The sequence below is a fragment of the Aythya ferina genome (assembly GCF_964211825.1).
Source record: "Aythya ferina genome assembly, chromosome: 20".
NCBI lineage: Eukaryota > Metazoa > Chordata > Aves > Anseriformes > Anatidae > Aythya > Aythya ferina.
In genome coordinates this window covers 8171387-8191139 of record NC_140318.1, presented here as the reverse complement: position 1 = coordinate 8191139, position 19753 = coordinate 8171387, and the positions used below count along the sequence as shown (strand labels likewise).

General features: G+C 53.8%; 1 protein-coding gene across 4 annotated transcripts in view; it reads right to left on the bottom strand.

Annotated features, from left to right (window-relative positions):
- Positions 1-19753, bottom strand: part of ASTN2 (astrotactin 2) — a 315865-nt gene that overhangs the window by 136706 nt on the left and 159406 nt on the right. For 3 of the 4 annotated variants that reach the window (XM_084494620.1, XM_084494621.1, XM_084494622.1), the window contains one exon: positions 9953-10103. In XM_084494620.1, coding sequence (XP_084350746.1) covers positions 9953-10103 — 151 coding nt within the window. Of the gene's footprint in view, positions 1-9952; positions 10104-10174; positions 10423-19753 lie in introns of those variants that run through there. The other variant, XM_084494623.1, reaches the window with a different exon arrangement.

Genomic DNA, 19753 nt, shown 5'->3' with positions numbered 1-19753 from the left:
TCTGGAGAGGGATGGAGCCCCTGTGGCAGCAGAGCTACATGGTTGGACCTGCCCTTGTCTGGCTCAGGATGAAGCCTTGAGCCAGCCTGGGGTAAGCCTGGTGACCTGCTCTGCAGCGTGCTGGAGAAACCCCCTGCATTCACTGTCTGCTCCTCTGGGACATCGAGGAGCCCTGTGCAACCCAAAAAAACACATCAATGCTTGGGAATGCCAGTGGCTGATACCCACCTGCCTGGGCATCATCTCCAAATTTACCTCGCTGCCTCCCTTGGGATAAGGCAGCTGTGGCGAGGACTGGGCCGTGGTGGGGGAAGGACTGGGGAGGCCAGGAGCACAGCCCGAGTACTTGGAACGTCTTCCCTCAGTCGAAAGAAGCGTGCTGATTCACAGAAGCAAGGATCTGCTCCTGGGTTTTAATTTTAGTTCCCCAGCTGGCTCTCCTTGTCCCAAAAGATAAAAGCCAGCAGGCAGCAAACGCCATCAATAAATTGTCGCCCAGATTAAAGCCCTCTTCTGTTCCCCTCCCGTTATTTATCCCTTTTCGCCAAACATGCGCGCGCACAAACAACAACAAAAAGGCCAGTCCTTGAAAAAATAAATAAATCTTGCTGAGGAACAGCTCGCAATTAAAAATGCATTATGGAATTTCTTGAAGATGAGTTAGACCGGAGCTTGTTCAGGTAGCGATGAAGGCAGGTTATAAATGGCCTCTGCCAAGCAGCAGAAAGGTTATAAAACCACTATACTTCGTGCTTAAAAAAGAAAATCAATTTTCCGTGCAAGCAGAGCGCCGTACATAGTAATAAAAGTTCAGGAGCCCCCGGACCCTGCGTCTGCTGCCACAGGCAGGGTGCTGGCAGCAGACAGCTGCTGAGCCTGGCTCCTGGCTGCCGAGCAGCAAAATGCTCACAGGGGACACTGGAGAAGTGCCCGGGGAGGCCTGGCCCAGCCTGGAGAAGCTTCCCTCCACCTCTCAGCACACCTCATCCTTCCCTGATGTCCCACAGCCCTGAGACCTCAGCCCTGAGGCTCGCCAGGGCACCGGCAGCGTCCTCGCAGGCAGCGGTACGGTGGGAAGCAGGGGCGAGGGGACACGGCGAGGCTTTGTAGCCAGGGGATGTGGCAGTGAAGGGCCTGGCCCCACGGTGCTGCTGTCCCTGCGAGGCAGGAGGACAGGCCCCGAGAGGCAGCCCTGGAAGCAGCAGCACGGCCCCGGCACGGCACGGCAGGAGGCACGGGGGCAGGAAGCTGCCTGGCTGCGTAACCAGAATAAATATAAAGGGGGGGGGGCTTGGAACAAGCTGTGCTTTTCACTGCTGAGCTGCCTGGGAAACAGGACGGGGATAAGAGTGTTTGTGAATCCCTGTACCTCACGCTCATCTCCTGCAGCCTCCTCCCAGCCCGCGGGCCCCGTGGGACGCTAAGGGCTGCGCAGATGGGCAGAGACGCATCTCCCCGAGGACGCGTGGCTCTGCGGCCACATCTCTGCTCCCAGGGTTGGCATGTCCCAGCAGGGCTCTGCCCAAGTCCCTGCTGAACCTCCTGGGACACCCTGCAGGATGCTGGAGGGAGCTGACGGGAGTTGGAGTCAACAGGAGCTACGGGAGCACAGTCAGGGGACCAGCCGCAGCCCTTCTGCGCTCAGCATCTCCCCCGGGCTGCAGAGGATGATGATGGCTCCTTCCCCAGGATGGTGTCAGTGGGTCACCGAGGGCTCTCCCTGCTTTACACTGCTCTGCTGGAGGCGACCCCTCAGGATATCCCTCCCATTTGGTTTTTAATCACCAGGAAGCACGCTTCATTTCTGTTTGTAATCATGCATCCTAATACGCATTAATTATGGCATGCAAATAGCTCAGCACGAAGCGTGCAAAGGAAAAGCACCTCCGCATCCAGCCCTGTTCTGGCCCTCCAGCCAGCTGCTGGGCTGCAGCACGGAGCTCCCCAGCTTTGGGGAGAAGATGACAAGGACAGCGAGCAAAACAAATGGGCAAAAGGCAGGGGAGGCAAGAGGCAGCCCCGGGGGCTTCAGGTTTTGGGCTGTGCTTCCCCTGCAGGATCGGTGGTGCCAGCAGATAGCAGGGGTGCACAAGTGGACGGAGAGATGAGTTGGCACGGTAAAACCTCACTGCAGGTTTCCGTGTCGGAGCAGAGGATTTGCAATGTGGATGTCCCACGGAAAGGTCAGGGCAGAGGGAAAGGCAAATCCCATTTGGGTGCCCCTATGTTCTTGCCCACGGGCCGAGAGTCAGGAATTACCCAGAAAAAAGCTGAGAATGGAAAAAAAAGCAACTTCCCCAGCACAGCTGTAGGGTTGCACTGGGCTCCCGGGTGGACTCAGAAAACCAGCACTCGCTCTGTGTTTTCTGGGCTTCGGTACAGGACCATATCTGTTATTGCTGACATTGATTTGTCTGGCTTGGGCAGCAGAGAACCAATAATTACTGAGAGCTTTAATCAATCCCACATCAATTCAGCTGCAGTTCAATTTGTGATCCGCCTTGGCAGTGACACAGGATGGGGGGCTGCGTCTGAAAATGATTAGAAAATCAATGAGTTCCTCAGCCAATAACTCTGTCTGGGCAATGGCGGGTGACACGTCCCGCCTCGCTCCGTCGGGGAAGCTGGCACGAGGTGGCCCCGGCACCCGCACCGAAACAGGAGCTGTCCTTTTCCTCAAGAGAGCAGAGGGATCCCACCACCATCGGCTGCTGCTCCAAGGATTTCTGTGTTGGGTCGGCAGGGCTCATGATGCTGGCACCAAGACACCCAGCCCGTCCTTCACTGCGGGATCAGACCAGGAAGGAGATGAACCTCACAGCTGGGGAAGTGGGATTGGTGCTAGAGAGATGTGGAGAGCAAAGAGGAGGTGGGGAGAGAGCCCAGCTGGCCACTGCCATGGAAAGCCATGGAGAAGACGTCACCATCCCAATCTAATTCTGCTGTCCTGCAGAACCACTCAGTCCACACAGCAATGGTTTAGGTTGGGAAAGACCTTCAAGCCCATCAAGTCCAACTACAAGGACGAAGTGGTTTCTCTGTGGTGATGGCTCACCCTGAAAACTGCTCCTGGGATTGGAAAGAAAACCGAGCTTCTTGTCTTCCTGTGCGTTATCACTGATAACACAGATTGTGCAGACCCGCAGCCACAAAGCCGCAGCCCTGCTGCTCTCAAAAGGTTTGTGAAGGCAGAGCCCATGGCAGCTGGGTGCACATTTTGCTGTGCACGGGTCAACTTCAGCTCTTCCTCCTTGTCCGTGCTGGGCAGAGCCCTGAGGTCCTGATTATTGTTACTGCAGTCAGCCAGACAGACTCTGAGAGCACCCAGGGAGCAGAGATGCAGAATAAGAAGTGCTATTTTTACCTGGTTTTCGGAGCAGTGTGCTTTTTACCCTTTTAAATGAAGTCACCGAGGTGACACGGAGAGGCAGAGGGTGCAGGAGCCCTGCCTGCATGTGCTCAGGTGTCCTCAGGCCGTGTAAAACCAAACGGGATCCCCATGCCCCACGCCATCACCCCAATGGGACATCACCGTGTGGCCACCTCCTGCCAGGACCCTGCACCAAGCCCCTGCCCACTGCCACCGACCCCAGCCAAGCCAGGGCAGGCACAGCGGGAGGAAGCCCCACTCCGAGGGGCAGAAAGCAAGGACCCACCACAACTCGAACGAGATTGTTTCTTTGGAAAACATCTGCCTGCACTGTTTGTGTTAGCGAGCAAAGGCCCTTCCTTTTCTCTCTTGTTCGCAAAGCTCATTAGCAGCAAGACGGGCGGCGGGGTCACTGCAAACAAAACGGGAGCCTCATTACCGGCACCGAGCCCCTTGCCGACAGGAGCCGGCGCTGCCCCAGCACTGCCTGGCAGCTCTCACAGCCCCGCTCCTCTTCTCTGTTGTTAAAAAAAATAAATAAAAATATTTAATAAAGTGTTCCAGTAGAGAACTAACTGCCCTTTTTGTTATTCCGCTCTGTTTTCTCAACTTCAGCAGACTTTTTGTCGGAGACAGCAGCCGGGACTTCTCCCACACAGGCTCCTGGTCCTCGGCACGAGCTGGGGACCCCATGGGGGACCCCATAGTTGTGGCCAGAGGCAAGGACCTGGCCCCACAATGACATCCTGGTGCCTGCAGCCACCAGGAATGTGATTTACAGCCCCCAGTCCCTCTGTGACGTGCTCGGGCAGTCAGAGCACAACTGGACCAACTCCTCCTTGGCCAGACAGACAGACAGACAGAGGAAGAGAGCTGCTCCAGTATCTGCTGCGTGTAAAAGGGCCCTAACGAACCCACCTTCGTTAGAGACATCCTTGCTCAGCACTGAGGAGCCTCTCCAGTGTGAAACAAAACCATTTTTTCAAGGCACCGCCGAGATACCAGCAAGTGCCAGCATTTTAACGAGCCCCACACTACGCGCTGGCGTGTGTTTTATTTGCTTGTTGGAGCTCAGAAATCATACAAATGCCTCACACTCCTTTGTGCCCCTCCACGGATATCTAGACAGCTTTGGCTCGTTCTGCCTCCGCTCCCTTGGCACCCGAAGCCCCTTGGGGCTCTGCCTGCCCCTCTCCTCTCCCTTCCTCGCCTCCCCGGGCAGCGATGGCCTCGCTGTGCCCGAGCCCCACCGCAGGGAGCATCCTTCCCGGAGGGCACCGTTCCAGCTGTTTGCTGCAATCACAGGCATTATCTTCCTGCTCTTTTCTCCCTGTTTCCTTTTCCATCCCAAGGCCATCAATCATTACTGTAGCCACAGAAAAGCAAACCCATCTGTCCTGCAGCTCCCACAGCACAGGCTGCAGCAGCTCGGGCTCCTTGGTGTGTCCCCAGAGCACCCTGCCAGCCCGATTCGGGGCACGCTGCCGGCTCCTGCCCGTCGGGGTGCTTCCCTTCCTGTATGCATGGGAGAGCCTGGCACCTACAAAACTCTTTTGGGAGACCAGAAATTCAACCACAGCCTCACCTGGCCCTAGGGCACAAAGCTACGTGCCAAAATCAGTGACCCCAACCAAAGCCAAGGACCCAAGGCGGGTGAGATGTGCCCAGGACACACGAAGCATCCCAGCCTGCCAGGCAGCAGAAGGCTGCTGCTAGCTGGTGACCTCTGCAGAATGTCACAGCAAGAGAAGAAGGAGAAGAAGGGGTTTTATCTCCTAAATTTCCTCTTTCCAGCACGGGCAGAGAGCGCCAGCTCACCTCAGTGCCTCCATCTCAGCGCCGAGGGCTTCTGCTTCCATCCACAATATGCATAAGTAGCAATCTTCTGCTTCAAGGAGCCAGCTAAACTTTAAAGGGATTAGAACAGAGTCGTCCCCTCCCCACTTCCCTCCCCTGCGTGTTGTGCATCTCTGCATAATTAGCTAGGTGCCTCTTAAGGCAGGGACGGATGAGTTTTTATTTTCCAACGAACAATTGTCTGTCGGAAAATGCAGATTTGATGAAGCTTAAGTGCTTTATGGGATTTCATCAATTACAACTCAAAATTCATTGGGAAATTAGGAAAGCATTTAATTTTGACAAGGTTGAAATGTTTTAGTTTCCACTGCTTAATTTTGTTTTTATTTCAGGCTGTACACCGGGATAATGTCATATATAACATAAAGCTCCAGATGATAATGGTGGAACGAAACATTTCCCCCTCCTTTGTAGGAAGGAGATGTTTTGAACCAATATACTCTGGAATTTGTGCATGGGGGGCGGTTCTGCACTGGTTTTTGGTTTGGGCTGAAGCTCCCAGACACCCGGCGTCCCCAAAGAACACCAGTGCTCGGTTTCACCTGCTTCATTTTGCAGAAGCTCCCCGCTCCCCTTGGTCCCCAGGAAGCCCCTGGATGGCTCGTGCTGGAAGGAGAGGCCCTGGCCCGCTCCCTCCTTCCTAATCCCATTTCTCTGTGGAATGGTTACACTCCTAAATTAAGCCATTTCTCTGCACCGCTTTGCAGCAGCCGGGGAGCAGCCCATCATTTTGATGCGGAAGAGAGCAAAAGAGAAGGATTAGCTCCAGACAGGCTGAGCTAAGGCTTATGCGTCCGTGTGGACCATGCCAAATTCTCTTCCTTCCATGTCTAAGAAGGCCAGGAGTGACACAGCACAGGTGTCACGGCACTGGCCATGAGGTAATTAAGAGCCCGTCTCCCTTCTGCGTGCCGTGGAGACAAACCCTCTCCTACCTGATGGGTTGACCCCATGATCATGAAGAAGAGCAGATTACATTGTGCTTGTGGCCTTTTTTTTTTCTTTCTCTTAAATTAGGAAAAAAAAATCTGCTATCAGGAGCTCAGTCTGAGAGTAGTAAGATGGTGCTGATCTGCTGGATTTAATGTGCAGAACAGCAGTGCTTGGTCCCTTCCTTCTTGCTGGCACCTCTCAGGGGGTGCTCTGGGGCTGACCGAGCCCTGCTCCATGGACAGAAACCATCAGATCCCCCCCCTGCTGCTGCAAAGTTGCTTGCAGAGCAGGGAAACAAGGAGCTTAACTGTGCTGCTGCCCTGATGTGAGACCCCGAGCTGCCCTCCCCACCGCTGCCTGGCCAACACGTGTCCTCGTGCTTCTCCTGGAGGTCCTGGTGGTGGTGAGACCCATCCCAAGGGGCACGGCTGGACTGAGACACACGGACTTGGTCACCAGCTGGGGCTGCAAACCCAAGGCAAGTGACAGGTGGGGAAACCTGAGTTGTAGCCACGTTGCAGGTGTTTCCTTCATTCCCTCAGGTCCAATAAATGACCTCCATGGGTGGTCAAGCCCTCTCCTTCTTCCAGCACCTCTTCCCTCCTGGCTGAGCGGTTACCGATGTGCCAGCAAAAGTGGTCAGCACTATATATTCCTCCAGGGATTATAACCCGACTTGCTCCTCCTGTACAGCTCCTCCTGGCTTGTTGGGATCCCTGGACGATGGCACAACCCTCACACTGCGCTCAAGGGGCAGAGCAGAGCCACTGGATTTAGGGATGCTCTCTGGGATTTTGTTTTCCTGGGAAATGCCCGTGGCTTCCTCTGACCCGTCAACAATATGGAAGCAGAGGCGTTTCCTAGAGCCTGGGGGCTATTTTGTTGTGTTGCAAAGTCGGGCTCCGAGGCAAGGCTCCGGTTAGCAATCCCAACCACAGGTACAGCAAGGAGGCAACTCGCAGTGCCGAAAATGAAGCAAGGAATAAAAATCCTCCGATAAGTAAAGAAGCGCAGAAAACCATTAAGTACTAATGCCATCTACTGGGTATGAGGAAAAATAACAGAAAAAAAAAAAAAAAAAAAAAAAAAAAAAAAAACACGAGAAAAGGGAAAAAAAAGACCCCGGTGGGAATCCAGCAGCCATGGCCCTGAGAATCACCCTTCCCATATAGAGCCCAGTGCTGAGACTGCAGGTCTGAGCCCCGGGTCTCCCAGGTGCCTTACCAGGGCGACGTGCTCGTGTCCCCTCCAGGAGCCCAAGGAGACCGACCTGGGAGAGCCCCCAGCCAACATCTGCAAGCATTTGCCCCCCAGTGTCTTAAACACGTCCCTTGAAGACCAAACAATTAGGTAATGGCAGGGACTGCGCTGCTAAAAGCCCTAAGATAAATGCATCCTCACTCCCCAGAATTACTGGAAGCTGTGTTCAGGGCATGAAGGAGCTGGTAACAGATGATGATTATAAATAAAAGGAAGAAGAAATCTTTGAGATTTGCGCTGTTCCCTGGTTGAGCTGCAAGGCTCCGGCTCTGGTGGGTATTAATTGCTTACAAGCCCACATGTATATTTTATGCTCAGTACCTGCCTGGAACATTTGTTGGATTTAGCCTTGATTGATGAACCACTGATTATATACTTCTGTGGTCCTCGGCAAATTAATAAACTGTTGACTGGTAAAGATTAACAACATGTCATGATTCGAGAAACAGTGTCCAGAGTGAAGCTGAAGCAAACCTAGTGCTAAAATTAGTATGCGAGTGCTCCCTGAACTCTATAAAAAGGGGATAGTTTAATTAAATTACATCCCGATATTGCCCATAGCACTTACCAAATTGGCAAATTGAGTTCACAGCAGTTCAGCTTTAAAACTAACTGACATCCCTGCAAATGTGCAGCAAATGACCCCATCCCTGCTGGCACTGGAGAGCCAGCTCACGCCCGCAGCCTGGGGAGGCAGCTGGGGAGGAGACACTGGCACCGAGACTGGGGCCGGGGGGGACTCAAGGTCACGGCCAAAGGTTGTGGCTGGGTCAGAAACTCGGCTCCCACCACCTGCAGTCCCACCCTGCACCACAAACACAGCCCGTGGGGAGCCCAGATTGGGGAATCGCTGGGTTTGGCTTTTTTTTTTTTTTTTTTTTCCCCCCAGGAAACAGCCACGTTTGCTTGCAGTGCTGCAGTTCCTGGGCACCTGCAGGGCACCGATGGGTGTAAAATCCTGCAGGGGGGGAAACAGCAGCGGGGGGCAGGGCAGGGGCGAGGTGGCTGCACCCCAGCACCGCTGCATCCCCAAACTCCCTGCCCAGCTCCTGCCAAAGCTTCACGCCAGCAGGTGGGATGGAAGGGAAAAAGGCAATTTCCCGAGCAACAGAGCGTGAGGCCGTTTGCAAAGCAGCTCCGGCATGTTTCCACGGGGAGGGCTGCGTTAAATCCCCCAGCATCACGTCGGGGATGAAAGCAGCCCTCCGTTATGGGGCTCAGCACTGCTATCCCCAGGCTTCGGGGAAAAAGGAGCCACGAGGAGGGACGGGCATCGCTGAGACCGTCTGGTGTGATGGGGGGCACAGGGTCCCTGGCACCCCCAGGGCCCCAGGCAGCACCTCTAGCCCACAGCCCTCGGGGAGCAGCAGGAGGTGACTCCCCGCTCCTTCCTCCCGGCCTTCCTGCCGGAGGTGTTTTGTTCTCCTTAAATACAGCCTCGTTTAGCCATTACAAAAGCAGGGGGGGTTATTTTCCCTGAGTGACACAGTTTTCAATTTCTGCCGCTCTGTGTGCCGGCACGGTGAATGCTAGGCCTGTAATTTATTGACAATTTCTATCTTAATATATCTTGACTTTTAAAAAGAGGCATCTCTTCCCAGCGGCACAGGGCAATCAGAGCCCCGATTGTTTCTGACAGTGTCTGGAAGGCACATTAGTTTCCAGAGCAAAATGACACCCAAAAAAAAGGAGAAAAAGGAAAAAAAAAAAAGCCTGAAAGCGAGCCCCTCCCTGGAAAGGGCCAGAACAAAAGAAAACAACAATGGCAAAAGAAAGCACGAAAGGGGGAGGAATAGGAAGGAGGAGACGCGGGCGCTGCAGGGCCGAGCGCTGCTGTGACACATCAGGCTGCCGTGCTAAATGGCCTTAACAAGCAATCGGAGAAGGGGATAATGAAAACGCCACCCCGGAGACGGCACCACTCCAGCCTGACCTTTCCAGGCTGCTGCCGTGTATAAACATCTTCAATAAATAAAGAGACACTTAACTCCTGCCTTGGCGGCGGGCAGGGGTGACGGGCGCAGCCTGCGGGAGCTGGGGGCTGTGGAGCAGGGGCTGGGGGCAGCTGGTGCCGTGCTGTGATCCCCTGCGATCCCCTCTGATGGCACTTCCCCTCTGGGCAGGCGTACAAGCATTCCCGTGCTAATCCTTGTCTTGTTCTGGGCAGATGGAGCCGCGATGCTCCAGCTTCCCCTGGCAGTTTCCCGAGGCTCTGCCCCCTGCCCCGTGGTTCAGGCTCACTCCTCGCCCCAACCAGCGGTGCCGTTGCCATCAGGAGAGGGGGCAGAGCCGGCTGGTGTGCTGAGCCCCGAGCCAGCCTGCTCAGAAGCACGGCAAAACCCCTCTGCGCATCGATAGCGGGGAACAGCTCAGAGCATCTGCCCCAAATCTGGGGTCTGAGAGGGCTCTGGGCGCAGCCGGCTGTGTGGTCAGACGTGAGCGTGTTCAGAAACAGATCAAAATATCTGCTGTACTCAGCGTGCAGCCCAGAGCAAGCAGCAGCATCCCCTCGGTCCCATCCCCGGTACGTACCACGCAGCCCGTCGAGTCCACCTTGCGGTCCGACACGCACTTGAAGTTGCGGGTGCAGCCGCCGTTGTTGCGGGAGCAGTCCCGGACCGGCCCGAAGGAGGAGAGCAAGTCATTGATGGTTTCGAAGTAGGTGGACAGCATCGCTTCTTCCCTTGGAGAGAAAAGGCACCGTTAGAGAGGGCGGGGAGGGACAGGGAGGCGGCGGCAGGGGCAGCGCCACACCTCATCCCCGAGGAGGGCTGCTCTGGCAAAACCACGGCGTGAGAGGAACAAAACTCGGTCGGGGGAAGTGTGCCAAGAGTATGAAGGCTTGATGACCTTGCTGCATAATTCATTCGCTGCACAGCTTTGACATCCTTGAGAAAAATCAGCCAGCTCTGAGGTTGCCAGGTCTACCTGCCCGCCATTCCCGTGCGAGCTGCCCGGTACAAGGGGCCTGGTTGGTATTGCTAGTGGGTACCAACCCCATATGAGCCAACAGGGAATCCACAACAGTGAAACTCCTCGTGGAGGTTTTACACCTGAGCCAAGCCTCCCTGAGCACCCGCACCCCATCCATCACATGGGGATGTCCCTTAGGATTTAAAGCCACACAAAACGTAGCTTTGCTTTCTTGCTGGGATGTGGCCGGGGGATGCTCGTGCCTGCGGGGCTGAGGACCCCAGCGGGGTTTGGGGGTGTCTGGGCACAGCTTCTCCACCACGTCCCTGCACACCCCGGGCACAGCTGTTATCCGAAACGCCTTTCTTAAACATGCAAGAAGCGCTAACGTTGATGAATTCAGTGGCCATATGAAGACTTGAGAAGCTCCCAGCCCTGCCTCTCCGAGCTGCGCACACAGCAGATTTTGTCTGTGACAAAGTACTCGGCACTTTGTGCTGGGTTCTTGCTAAGGGAACGCAGATGCTTGTTGAGAGCTCTGAGCATCTCTGAGGTATTTGTCATCTGCAGAGCATGTTCTGTGCATTAACAGATTGCCGCAACCCATCTTGGGCACCGGATCCGGACACCGACAGCAGCGACGCGTGGGAGACGAAGCGCTTCACCCAAGGTCAGGGAACAAGTCGGTGATGGAGATGGACCTGCCCTCCGCAGGCTATTTATTAGATCTTTATCCAGAGGAGGCTGCAAATAAGCACTGACCTTCCAGCCTTAAACCACCCGCGAGGCAGTGCCGGCAGCCACGTGGCGCTGCCACCGCCCTGCGGCACCTCCCCTGCTCTCCCAGCGGCACCAAACAGCCCGCACGGCCACTCGATGCCCGCTGCTACGCTCTGGTTTTGGAGTTTTTTTAACTCAAAAACCTCACGCTTGGCAACAGAACGGCAGAGGAGGAATATTCAGCAGTCCCCGAGGACGGCGGCGGAGCAGCGCTGCACCAGCCGTCAGAGGAGGGCCCCTGCGCACACAGTCGCCGTCACGCTCACGCACACAGCCCTGCCAACACCCAGCGCTGGAAAAAGCATGAGTCAGGCCTTAAAAAAAAAAATGGTAATGAGATTGGCATAAAAACGATGAGATTTTAAAAATAAATCAATCATTAGGAGGGTTTTTTCCTTAATTTGCCTTCTGCTTTCTGAGCCTTTAGGGCGTAATTGAGTTTTTTTTCCCTGCAAACGTGCAGGCCAGAAATCATCCGAAGACCAAACCCAACAAAAAGCAGCAGCTTTCAAGTCGAGTTCTAACAGATTTAGGATTTTCAGGCAATTCTTGGATTCCAGAAGCCGGGACTCACTGTCTGCACTGCCCGCTTTCACCCCAATTAATGCTTCCCAATTAACTTTTCCCTTTTGCTTATCTCGTTTCCCATATTCCCCCTCTCTTGGCCCATCTCCTAGATTTTCCAGTATATTTGGAGCTGAATCTCCCTCTGTCCTTTCTTGGTCATGTTTCAAATATCTTTAGAGGCCCTTTTCTATTAGCACTCTGTTCCCACCAGAATTTGCAGCTCCTCCGAAGTGAGGGAGTGCGAAAGGCAGAATATATTAGATCAAGGCACATATTTCTGCGGGAGGGAAGTGGGGAGAGAAAGGGCATATTATTCACTAACCAAAAAAAAAAAAAAATCAACCAAAAAATCCACAAAAAATCTTGATGACTCCCCCACCAGCCACACGGAAAGCTCAGCCCCACCTGGGTCGGATGCTGAGCACCTCGGGACCGCACTGGGCTTTAATTCCAGCCTGGAGGCACAAACGTGGGGGGGCTCACGCACCTGCTGCAATCAGAGGGGGGAGCAGGAATCTCACTCTCCAAAACGGTGCCTGGCATCACGGATCACCGCAGAGGAGCCTGAATGAGCCATTAAGAGCATTAAAATATTAACGTCTCTGGGAGGTGGGGAAGCACAGCTGGAGGCATGCGTTGAAATGTCACCAGCCCCAGCCGGGCAGCCCCAGCCCCTCTGCCTCTTCCCCTCCAGCTCCTGCCCTTGATGCTGCCCAGGCCCCCACTTGGGTGCCTGGGCACTCCTCCAGCTACCCAGATGTGTTAGGGGAAAATGGATGGTATTTTACCAGTATTTTATGCCTGTCCTGAGCGTAGCCAGAGCACCAGAGCCCTGCTGTGCCTGTCAGGCCGAGCTTGCCATGTGTGGGAAACTGGAGAGTTGTCCAAAGGCAGGGGATCCTGGAATGGAGAGGACGGGGAGCTGGATGCTTGATGCCCCATACAGGTTGTATTTACTGTGTCACACACTTGGAGGCAGTGAGAGATCTGAAAGGCGTGTATCCTCATCCAAAAAGTAACAGAAAGGTGGAGCAGGGCGGCGGAGCAAAATTTCCCTGCATGCCCGAGCTCCTTAGTGCTGTGCCACAGCCAGGTGGAGAAAATGGGAGACCCCCAGGGGGTCCCTGGCCCTGGCACGCTGGGAGGATGGGGCAGCTCCCCACCAGCCCCAAGAAGGCATTAAGGACTGTCGAAAGGGCATTTAGGTGCAAGTGACCTTGTTTCTCACACCGGATTCCCCACAAGCACACTCGTGCTTCACTCCCCAGCCCTCCAGGCACCCCCAGACACCCAGGTGACATTTTTCAATGAAATGCACTCTGCTCCCTGCCAGAGCCCGCCGATCACACAGCACACCTTGGTAAAACCTACCCTCCTGACAAGTTATAACACCACAAGAGGTCTGTGCAGCATGGCACAGCAGCCCTGCTCTCTGCCACACCTTGCACAGCTCCCGCACAGGCCCATGGTGCCCACCCCGTGCCACCTCCTGTCACCTGTGTGTGTGTCACTTCACTCCAAAATGCTTTCCTCTTCAACCTCATCACGGCTCCGCATCCTCCCCCTTTGTTCCAGGCCCTCATTAATGAAGCAGATTCAGTGACAAATATTGCTGGGGGTTATTTATTCATGAAATATCAACACCGTGCAATTCTCAAAGCCTCCAAAGTGCTCATCTCAGAATAAGCTCCTGAGCATCACAGTGGCTCTGCTCTCCAGCTCATCTTGGAAGGGGATTAGTGGGTGTTATTCAACTCAGCTGCCCCTTTTTATTGCCTACTAATGGTTAAAGACTTCAGCATCTTACAAGGTTAACCATCACTGAGAAAAACAAGGAAGAAAAGGAGGCAAGCTGGGACTTAGCTAGCGCTGCTCCACCATCTGCTCCCCGAGCTGTGTTTGGAGAGGGATCAGGCGGGAGGTTTGGGGCCCATGCCTCTCTGCATGCTGCAGTGCCAAGGCAGCGTCACCCCAAGGGGACAACGCAGTGCCCCACGTGGAGCATCCCACTGCTCTCCTGCACCTCGTCCTCCCCCAGCAGCAGGGCCACGCACAGGGGGTGTCACTGTCACCCCCGTCCCACACCCGGACAGGCCCTGGCTGCCTTCAGCTGCAGGGAGCAGCACACAGGGGACATGCCTGGCCCAGGGCAAGGGCAGCACCAGTCCCCCAGGGACCCTCATTCCCTGCTTCCATCAAGACCCCACTCGGGGACCTTACCAGCACTTGCAAAAGAGCACTTAGCAATGCACACCCAGATTCTCCGTTTTTCAGCCCAACAGATGCTTCCCTGAGCAACTTTGACTGGTTCCTGGCCATGAAGCTTCTGTGCTGCAGGTGTGGGGAAAGGGCTGCTCTCCTTGCTGCTGTGGGGTGTCTCCCTGTGCAGCCAGACATTATATCCAGATCCCCCCTGGATCCTTCCTTCTTGGCATCTCACCCGGGGATAGATTTACCCTGAGCAATGCCTGAGGTCCCCAGCTATGCCACGAGCACTTATTTCTCCCCATGCATAATGCTTTCAGAGGACCACCTGTGCTCTCACCTGCTCCCATCTTTCTCTCTCCTCTTCCTTTTCCCCTCACGTCTCTTTTTCCTCTGCTAAAACAGCCAGCACTGAAATCATTACTGAGGGTGCTGAACTCTGCATCGAGCTGCAGAGCAAACCGCTCGGAGGAACCACTGGGACCAGGGATGCCAGAGCTGGGGGAGCCCCTGGGTGCCTGGCTCGGCGCTCGTGGAAGCTGGGGAGCTGGGGAGGGCGAATGCTCTCAGCTGCGAGTTTGAAAGATCAGCCCTGAGAGGGAATCGCAGCCTGTAGAGGAAGCCGAGCTCACTTAGTCCTTTGTCCCTGGCTTGCATCAAACCCCGGCGATGCAGAGCTCCGGGAGGCTGAACAACGCCGAGCTCAGCTCGTTACAGAAGCGATGTGCTTCCCAAAGCCGAGAGTGTGCTGCAAAACCAATAATCACATTTTGTAAAACACAACTTACATACATATGGAGAAGCATTACCTCTGCAAAGCCGAGCGTGCAGACACGAGATGTCAGGATCTGACCGGCCCAGCTGCACGCAGGCAGGACACGAGGCGTCCACGCTCATCTGCACAGCAGGGCCACGCTGCTCCCTGGGGATTTCCCTTCCCTGGGGTCACCCAAAGACCCCGAAGCCCCCTCTACATTACTTCATTTTCACACCTCTGTCCACGGTCCTGGTATTACTTCATTCACGATCACGTTGGGGAATGAAGGCAATGAGAGAGAGGGATTAAAGGTGCTCGCCACTGTTGGGTCTCCAGCTGGAGATGCTGTCAAAGTTATTTACAGTACTCCTAGCACTTCAGGTGCTCGTGGCACCATTCCAGCTGGTTTCATCATGACACAGGCTCAGCAGTTTTGTATACAGAGCTGTGCAGTTAAACATCCAAACTATGACAAATGTACAATAAATGGTCACCTGAAAAAAAGTGGTCTCTGATTAAAAAGCCACAGAGCATGATTCTCCCAAGAATTCAAGATTATTTTTTTAAAAAAATTCTACCTGCAAGAAGAGACCAGCATCTCTACAACCCTCTCCTCCACCCACTGCACTGTTAACAGCATCTGCAGTGAATGAAGTGACCGCTTCCTGCAGCACCAAGCCACGAGCAAGCATTTCCACACACTGAGAGAGCAAAGATGCTCCGGGAAGCCGGTCTGCAGGCACGGCATCAAAGGGGCCACTAAGCACAGATGTGGTTCATGGGGCTGCCTTAAAGGGGATGGCAGCTTCTGCCTTACAAACTGCACGGTTTCAATCTTTAAGCTCACCTCCCCAGCCAGGTTTCTTAACGTGGTACAAGGAGATGTGTGGGCACGGAGCGGATTGCTTATTTTATGTGGAGTTTCTCAAGTCTGCCCAGTGTACCCACAGACGTTTTTCAGTCATTCTGACAGGGGTGGGAGATTTGAAGAAAAACTGTCATCCATGTCAGGTCCTAAACTGTGCTAAATCAGCCTGATTTGGGTGGCATCAGAGAAGGCATTTCCGTGGAGCTACCTGTCACACCACTGCCGATGAGCTGCTTACTATCAATTTTCCTGATAGTTCCACTTCTTTTGGTAATGCTATAATAAATGCTTGCAAGAAAGCAAAAACAAAAACAAACAAACAACAAAAAGCTCTCCCAAGAACCTTGAGGTTGAAAGTGTCAAGAATTTCCTACCACGCTTCAATAATTTGCTAGAGAGTCAATAAAACCATCGCTCCGCCGGAGCGTTTCAAAGCTTGCCTTGGCAACCAGAAGGACCAGAAATTTAATTAAAGCAAAGCAAAACAAACACTACACAATAAAAGCAGCCTGACAAAACCCACCCCATACAGCAAATGTCCCAGTGGGCACAGGGCAGCCAGGGAAAGGTCCCCCTAGTCCCACTTGATGTCCCCTCAAGCTCTGCAGTGCAGCTCTGCCCCGTGAAGGGTTGGGATGCCACACATGAAATGACCAAGACTTTCCCCATTCTTAACATTTTTCCCATCTCAGGAAAGCCTCGGCAGTGCTGCTTTGACCCTGCAGGAGCCAAAAGCTAACCAAGTGCCCTCTGTGCACAGCGGCACCGGCTCACTCTCCCAAGCAACCACAGCACGGGCAGGTTTAAGAAAAGGCACGAGAACCATGATGAAGTTGATGAACCACATTAGTTAAGTGCCCTGGAGATATGTGCATCAGCAGCCAGTTCACAGCAGCTCATAATGACCCCCAAATTCACCAGGTTGCATGTCCCATGCAGTGGTGGCACCATCCACATGCTCCCGCGCTGCAGGCCCTGTAACAGCAAAATGCAGGATGGGGTGGGATGGGACAGGGTGGGACAGGGTGGGACGGATGGGTCACGATGGGATGGGTTTGTCCCTCAGGGGGGCAGAAAACTCCCCAAAAGCACAGGTCTCAGCCTTGCCGTGCCGTGCTGGGTAGACATCGCCACTCGCTGCACGCCTTCCACACACTCCTCATTATTTTCATCAGGCGGTAATTATTCAAGGCGGGATGTGACTTCCCCTGTTTTGAAGGTGTCTGGCACTGATGGAGCCATTTTTCCCACTTTCACACAAAGGTGGATCCCTGGTGGTACTGTCACAGCTGCTCCTAAAACCTCAGCTAACTGCCCCGAAAGGACTTCCCAGCAATCTGCTTCCCTCTGTACTGGCACCAAGAGACAGACACACCGAGTCTAGGTGTGCTAGCTTTTGTTATGAAGTTTGTTAAATAACTATGAAAGCCTCAAAATTATCTGAAATGAGCCTGACCCATTTCTTTCCCTTCCCTTCTTGCACACAGCTACTCCAAACTTCACTTGCAAAGAAAAAACTCTTCGCAACCTGATTTGTGAACGTTCAGAAAGCTGCAGCATGCCAGGAGCATGTGGAAAGCACAGCTTCAACTCCTTAAGAGATGGAATAATACGAAATTGTCACACTCGGAGCACCGGGAAAAGAAACCTGGAGGCTCAGGGAGGAGCCGTGGCAGCCCCGGGTGCAGCCAGGGTCACCCAAGCACTGCGAACACCGACCTGCACCTTGTGGCCAGGGGCTCCAGGCAGCTCCAACCCTTAATAATTTAAACAATTAACAGCGGTGGAATCTGCTTGCTTAACATGGAATCGGTGGTAGTAATACGTCCTAATTGATAGTAATTGAACACTAATTAACTTACAAAGTAATATGTTTATCTAGCTAAATGGATCACGCTAATGGTGCGGGGTTATCAGTTGGGGAAGCAATGCATAATTAAAAAAATACATAAATGGAAATTATCAAATGATTTCTCTATGCTAATTAATATTTTTATTAGCTCAGTTTGCCCAGCAATTCCTTCCATCCCATCTTCCCAATGTATTAATTTCAAAGTTGTGGCTGTGTAAATACATTTCTGCCTTACGTTTAGGAACACAAGCGGAGGGACCCTTCCCTGCTCAGAGGCGAGGCGGCGTCAGGCAGGAAGGCGAAAATCTGGGCAGGAGAGGGACCGGAGGCAGCAGCGAGTGCTGCTGGGCACACCTCACTGATGCTGCAGCGAGATGAGGCATCTGGAACCACCTCCAAACCTCCCAGTTAAATGATGTGATCTGCTGGTACCTGGGTGCGACCCAGCGGAGGGACTCACCGCACTCGCTTAATCCCCAGGGAGCAAAGCCACAAAGCCCTCCAGGCTTTCTCTGCCTGCATGTCGGGATCTCCAGCAGCAAAGAGGTCCTGCAGAGCACCTTCTCTGCGAGGCAGACCCGGAGTGAACCCCCCAAGGAAAGCCCTAAATGACTGCAGACCCCACAGACAGCACAAAGCCGCTGAGCCACGGACCCAGCCCGCAGCCCCGCACAGCGCGGGCACGCACCGGGTGTGTGCGAAGTACAGGGAAGGAAATGGCACAGGTTGCGAAGTCACATACTCAAAACTTCGGAAAATGTGAGACCTAAGGTTGCCTAGGCAACCTTAATTCAGCCCCCGGTGATTATGCACTCTGATGAAGGTGTTGATTGCCAGACCACACACGCGAGGGTTATCTGAACGACCCGATCCTCCCCGACTGCCGGAGGTGATGGTGCTGAGCAATAGCTCAGCGTCTCCGGGGGCCAGAAAGAGTGGGGGAGCTTGGCATTAGGGCATCCCAAACCGACCCCAGGTGCCTCTGAACACCTGCAGGTTTCTCAGTGCCTCGCAAACAAATCCATTTGCAGCTTCTCGGCGTGTTTGCTCCTCGTTGGAGGACGCAGAGCTCCCCTTCATCGTGCTCTGCCCAGACACTGCTCTGCATGCACAATTACTCGGCTCCTCATGGGTTGCTTGTTGGTTGCTCGACGCCAGGAAGCAGCAGTATTTCACAACCAATAAAGTGATTAAGTTCCCAATCTCCCTGTTATCGTCCCCGTTTTACAGATGGGGAGCCAAGACCTGGGAACGGTAATGTAAAAAAATATCCCCTGCATTACGTGAACCAAATCTGAGACATTTAGACTTGATTTTTCAGAGTACTTAGCATTAAATGACACTTCCTCTGCTCGCAGCACAGCTCTCATTGACTCGGGTGGAAGTTTTTACTGCTCCACATTAACGCAGATCATTCCCCGAGCAGGTTCATTGCCTGTGCTGAGCAAGGCAGAGGTGAAAAGCAGTGCGTGACCGTGCCATTAGAGACGTTTCCATAATGCATATGCACAGATGGGCTGCCTGAAGGCTGCACTGCAAACTGGCCCTGGCACCTGTTGGCTTTGGAGCTCGGCAACCTTAATAAGGTTTGCTAAAGAGGAGGTCGCCTGGGGTTTTATTCTGGGGAGGGAGGAAGGGGAAGGTGTTGCGAGCGCTTAGTTTCTTAAGCTGGAAAAGAAGGAATTCATCTCCAGCAGCTGCCAGGAGCAGCCATGGCTCAGCCTGCGGGCGGGCAGAGCTCTTCACCCTCAGCTGCAGGAGCAGGGCCCTTCCTGCCCCGCTCACGGTCCTGTCCCCTCTCGTCCCGGTGTGTCCCATTCCCCCGGGTCCTCTTCCCGACCCTTTTGGCTGCCTGCTGCCTCCCTCCCTGGGGATGCTTTCTGTGCTCAGCCAGGGAGCTAAAATCAACCAAGACTTCACTCTGCGTAAAGCAGTTGGAGGTTTTCGGAAGAGCTTTTAAGCTGGCCAAATTAATGTATTTTGTTGATTGTTTTTTGTTTGGTTGGTTGTTGTTTTTTTTTTTGTTGTTTGTAAAAGAGCCTCATAAATGTTTGCCTCAATCCCCTGCCACGGTTTTGCCTGGAGAAGCGAAAGAAATCTTAGAAAAACAAGCAATCAAGCAAAATCCTGGACAGAAGGCCTGGGATGTATCATCCTAAATTATTAAAGGCTGAAAACATCACGAGATGGGTCAGGCCCCCCCAGTACGAGGCAGCGACTGCCCAGGCTGACCTAGAATACAGCAGAGCCAAGCAGACCGCGCTTCAGCTCCGTGCAGCTTGGCCAAAATCCCATTAATCTCCCTTCTGAGATGCCCGGGAGCAGTTCAGCTGACAGCCGACCCCTCTCCAAGGCACACGTGTCCGCACCCGACCCGGCCTCATTAAACGT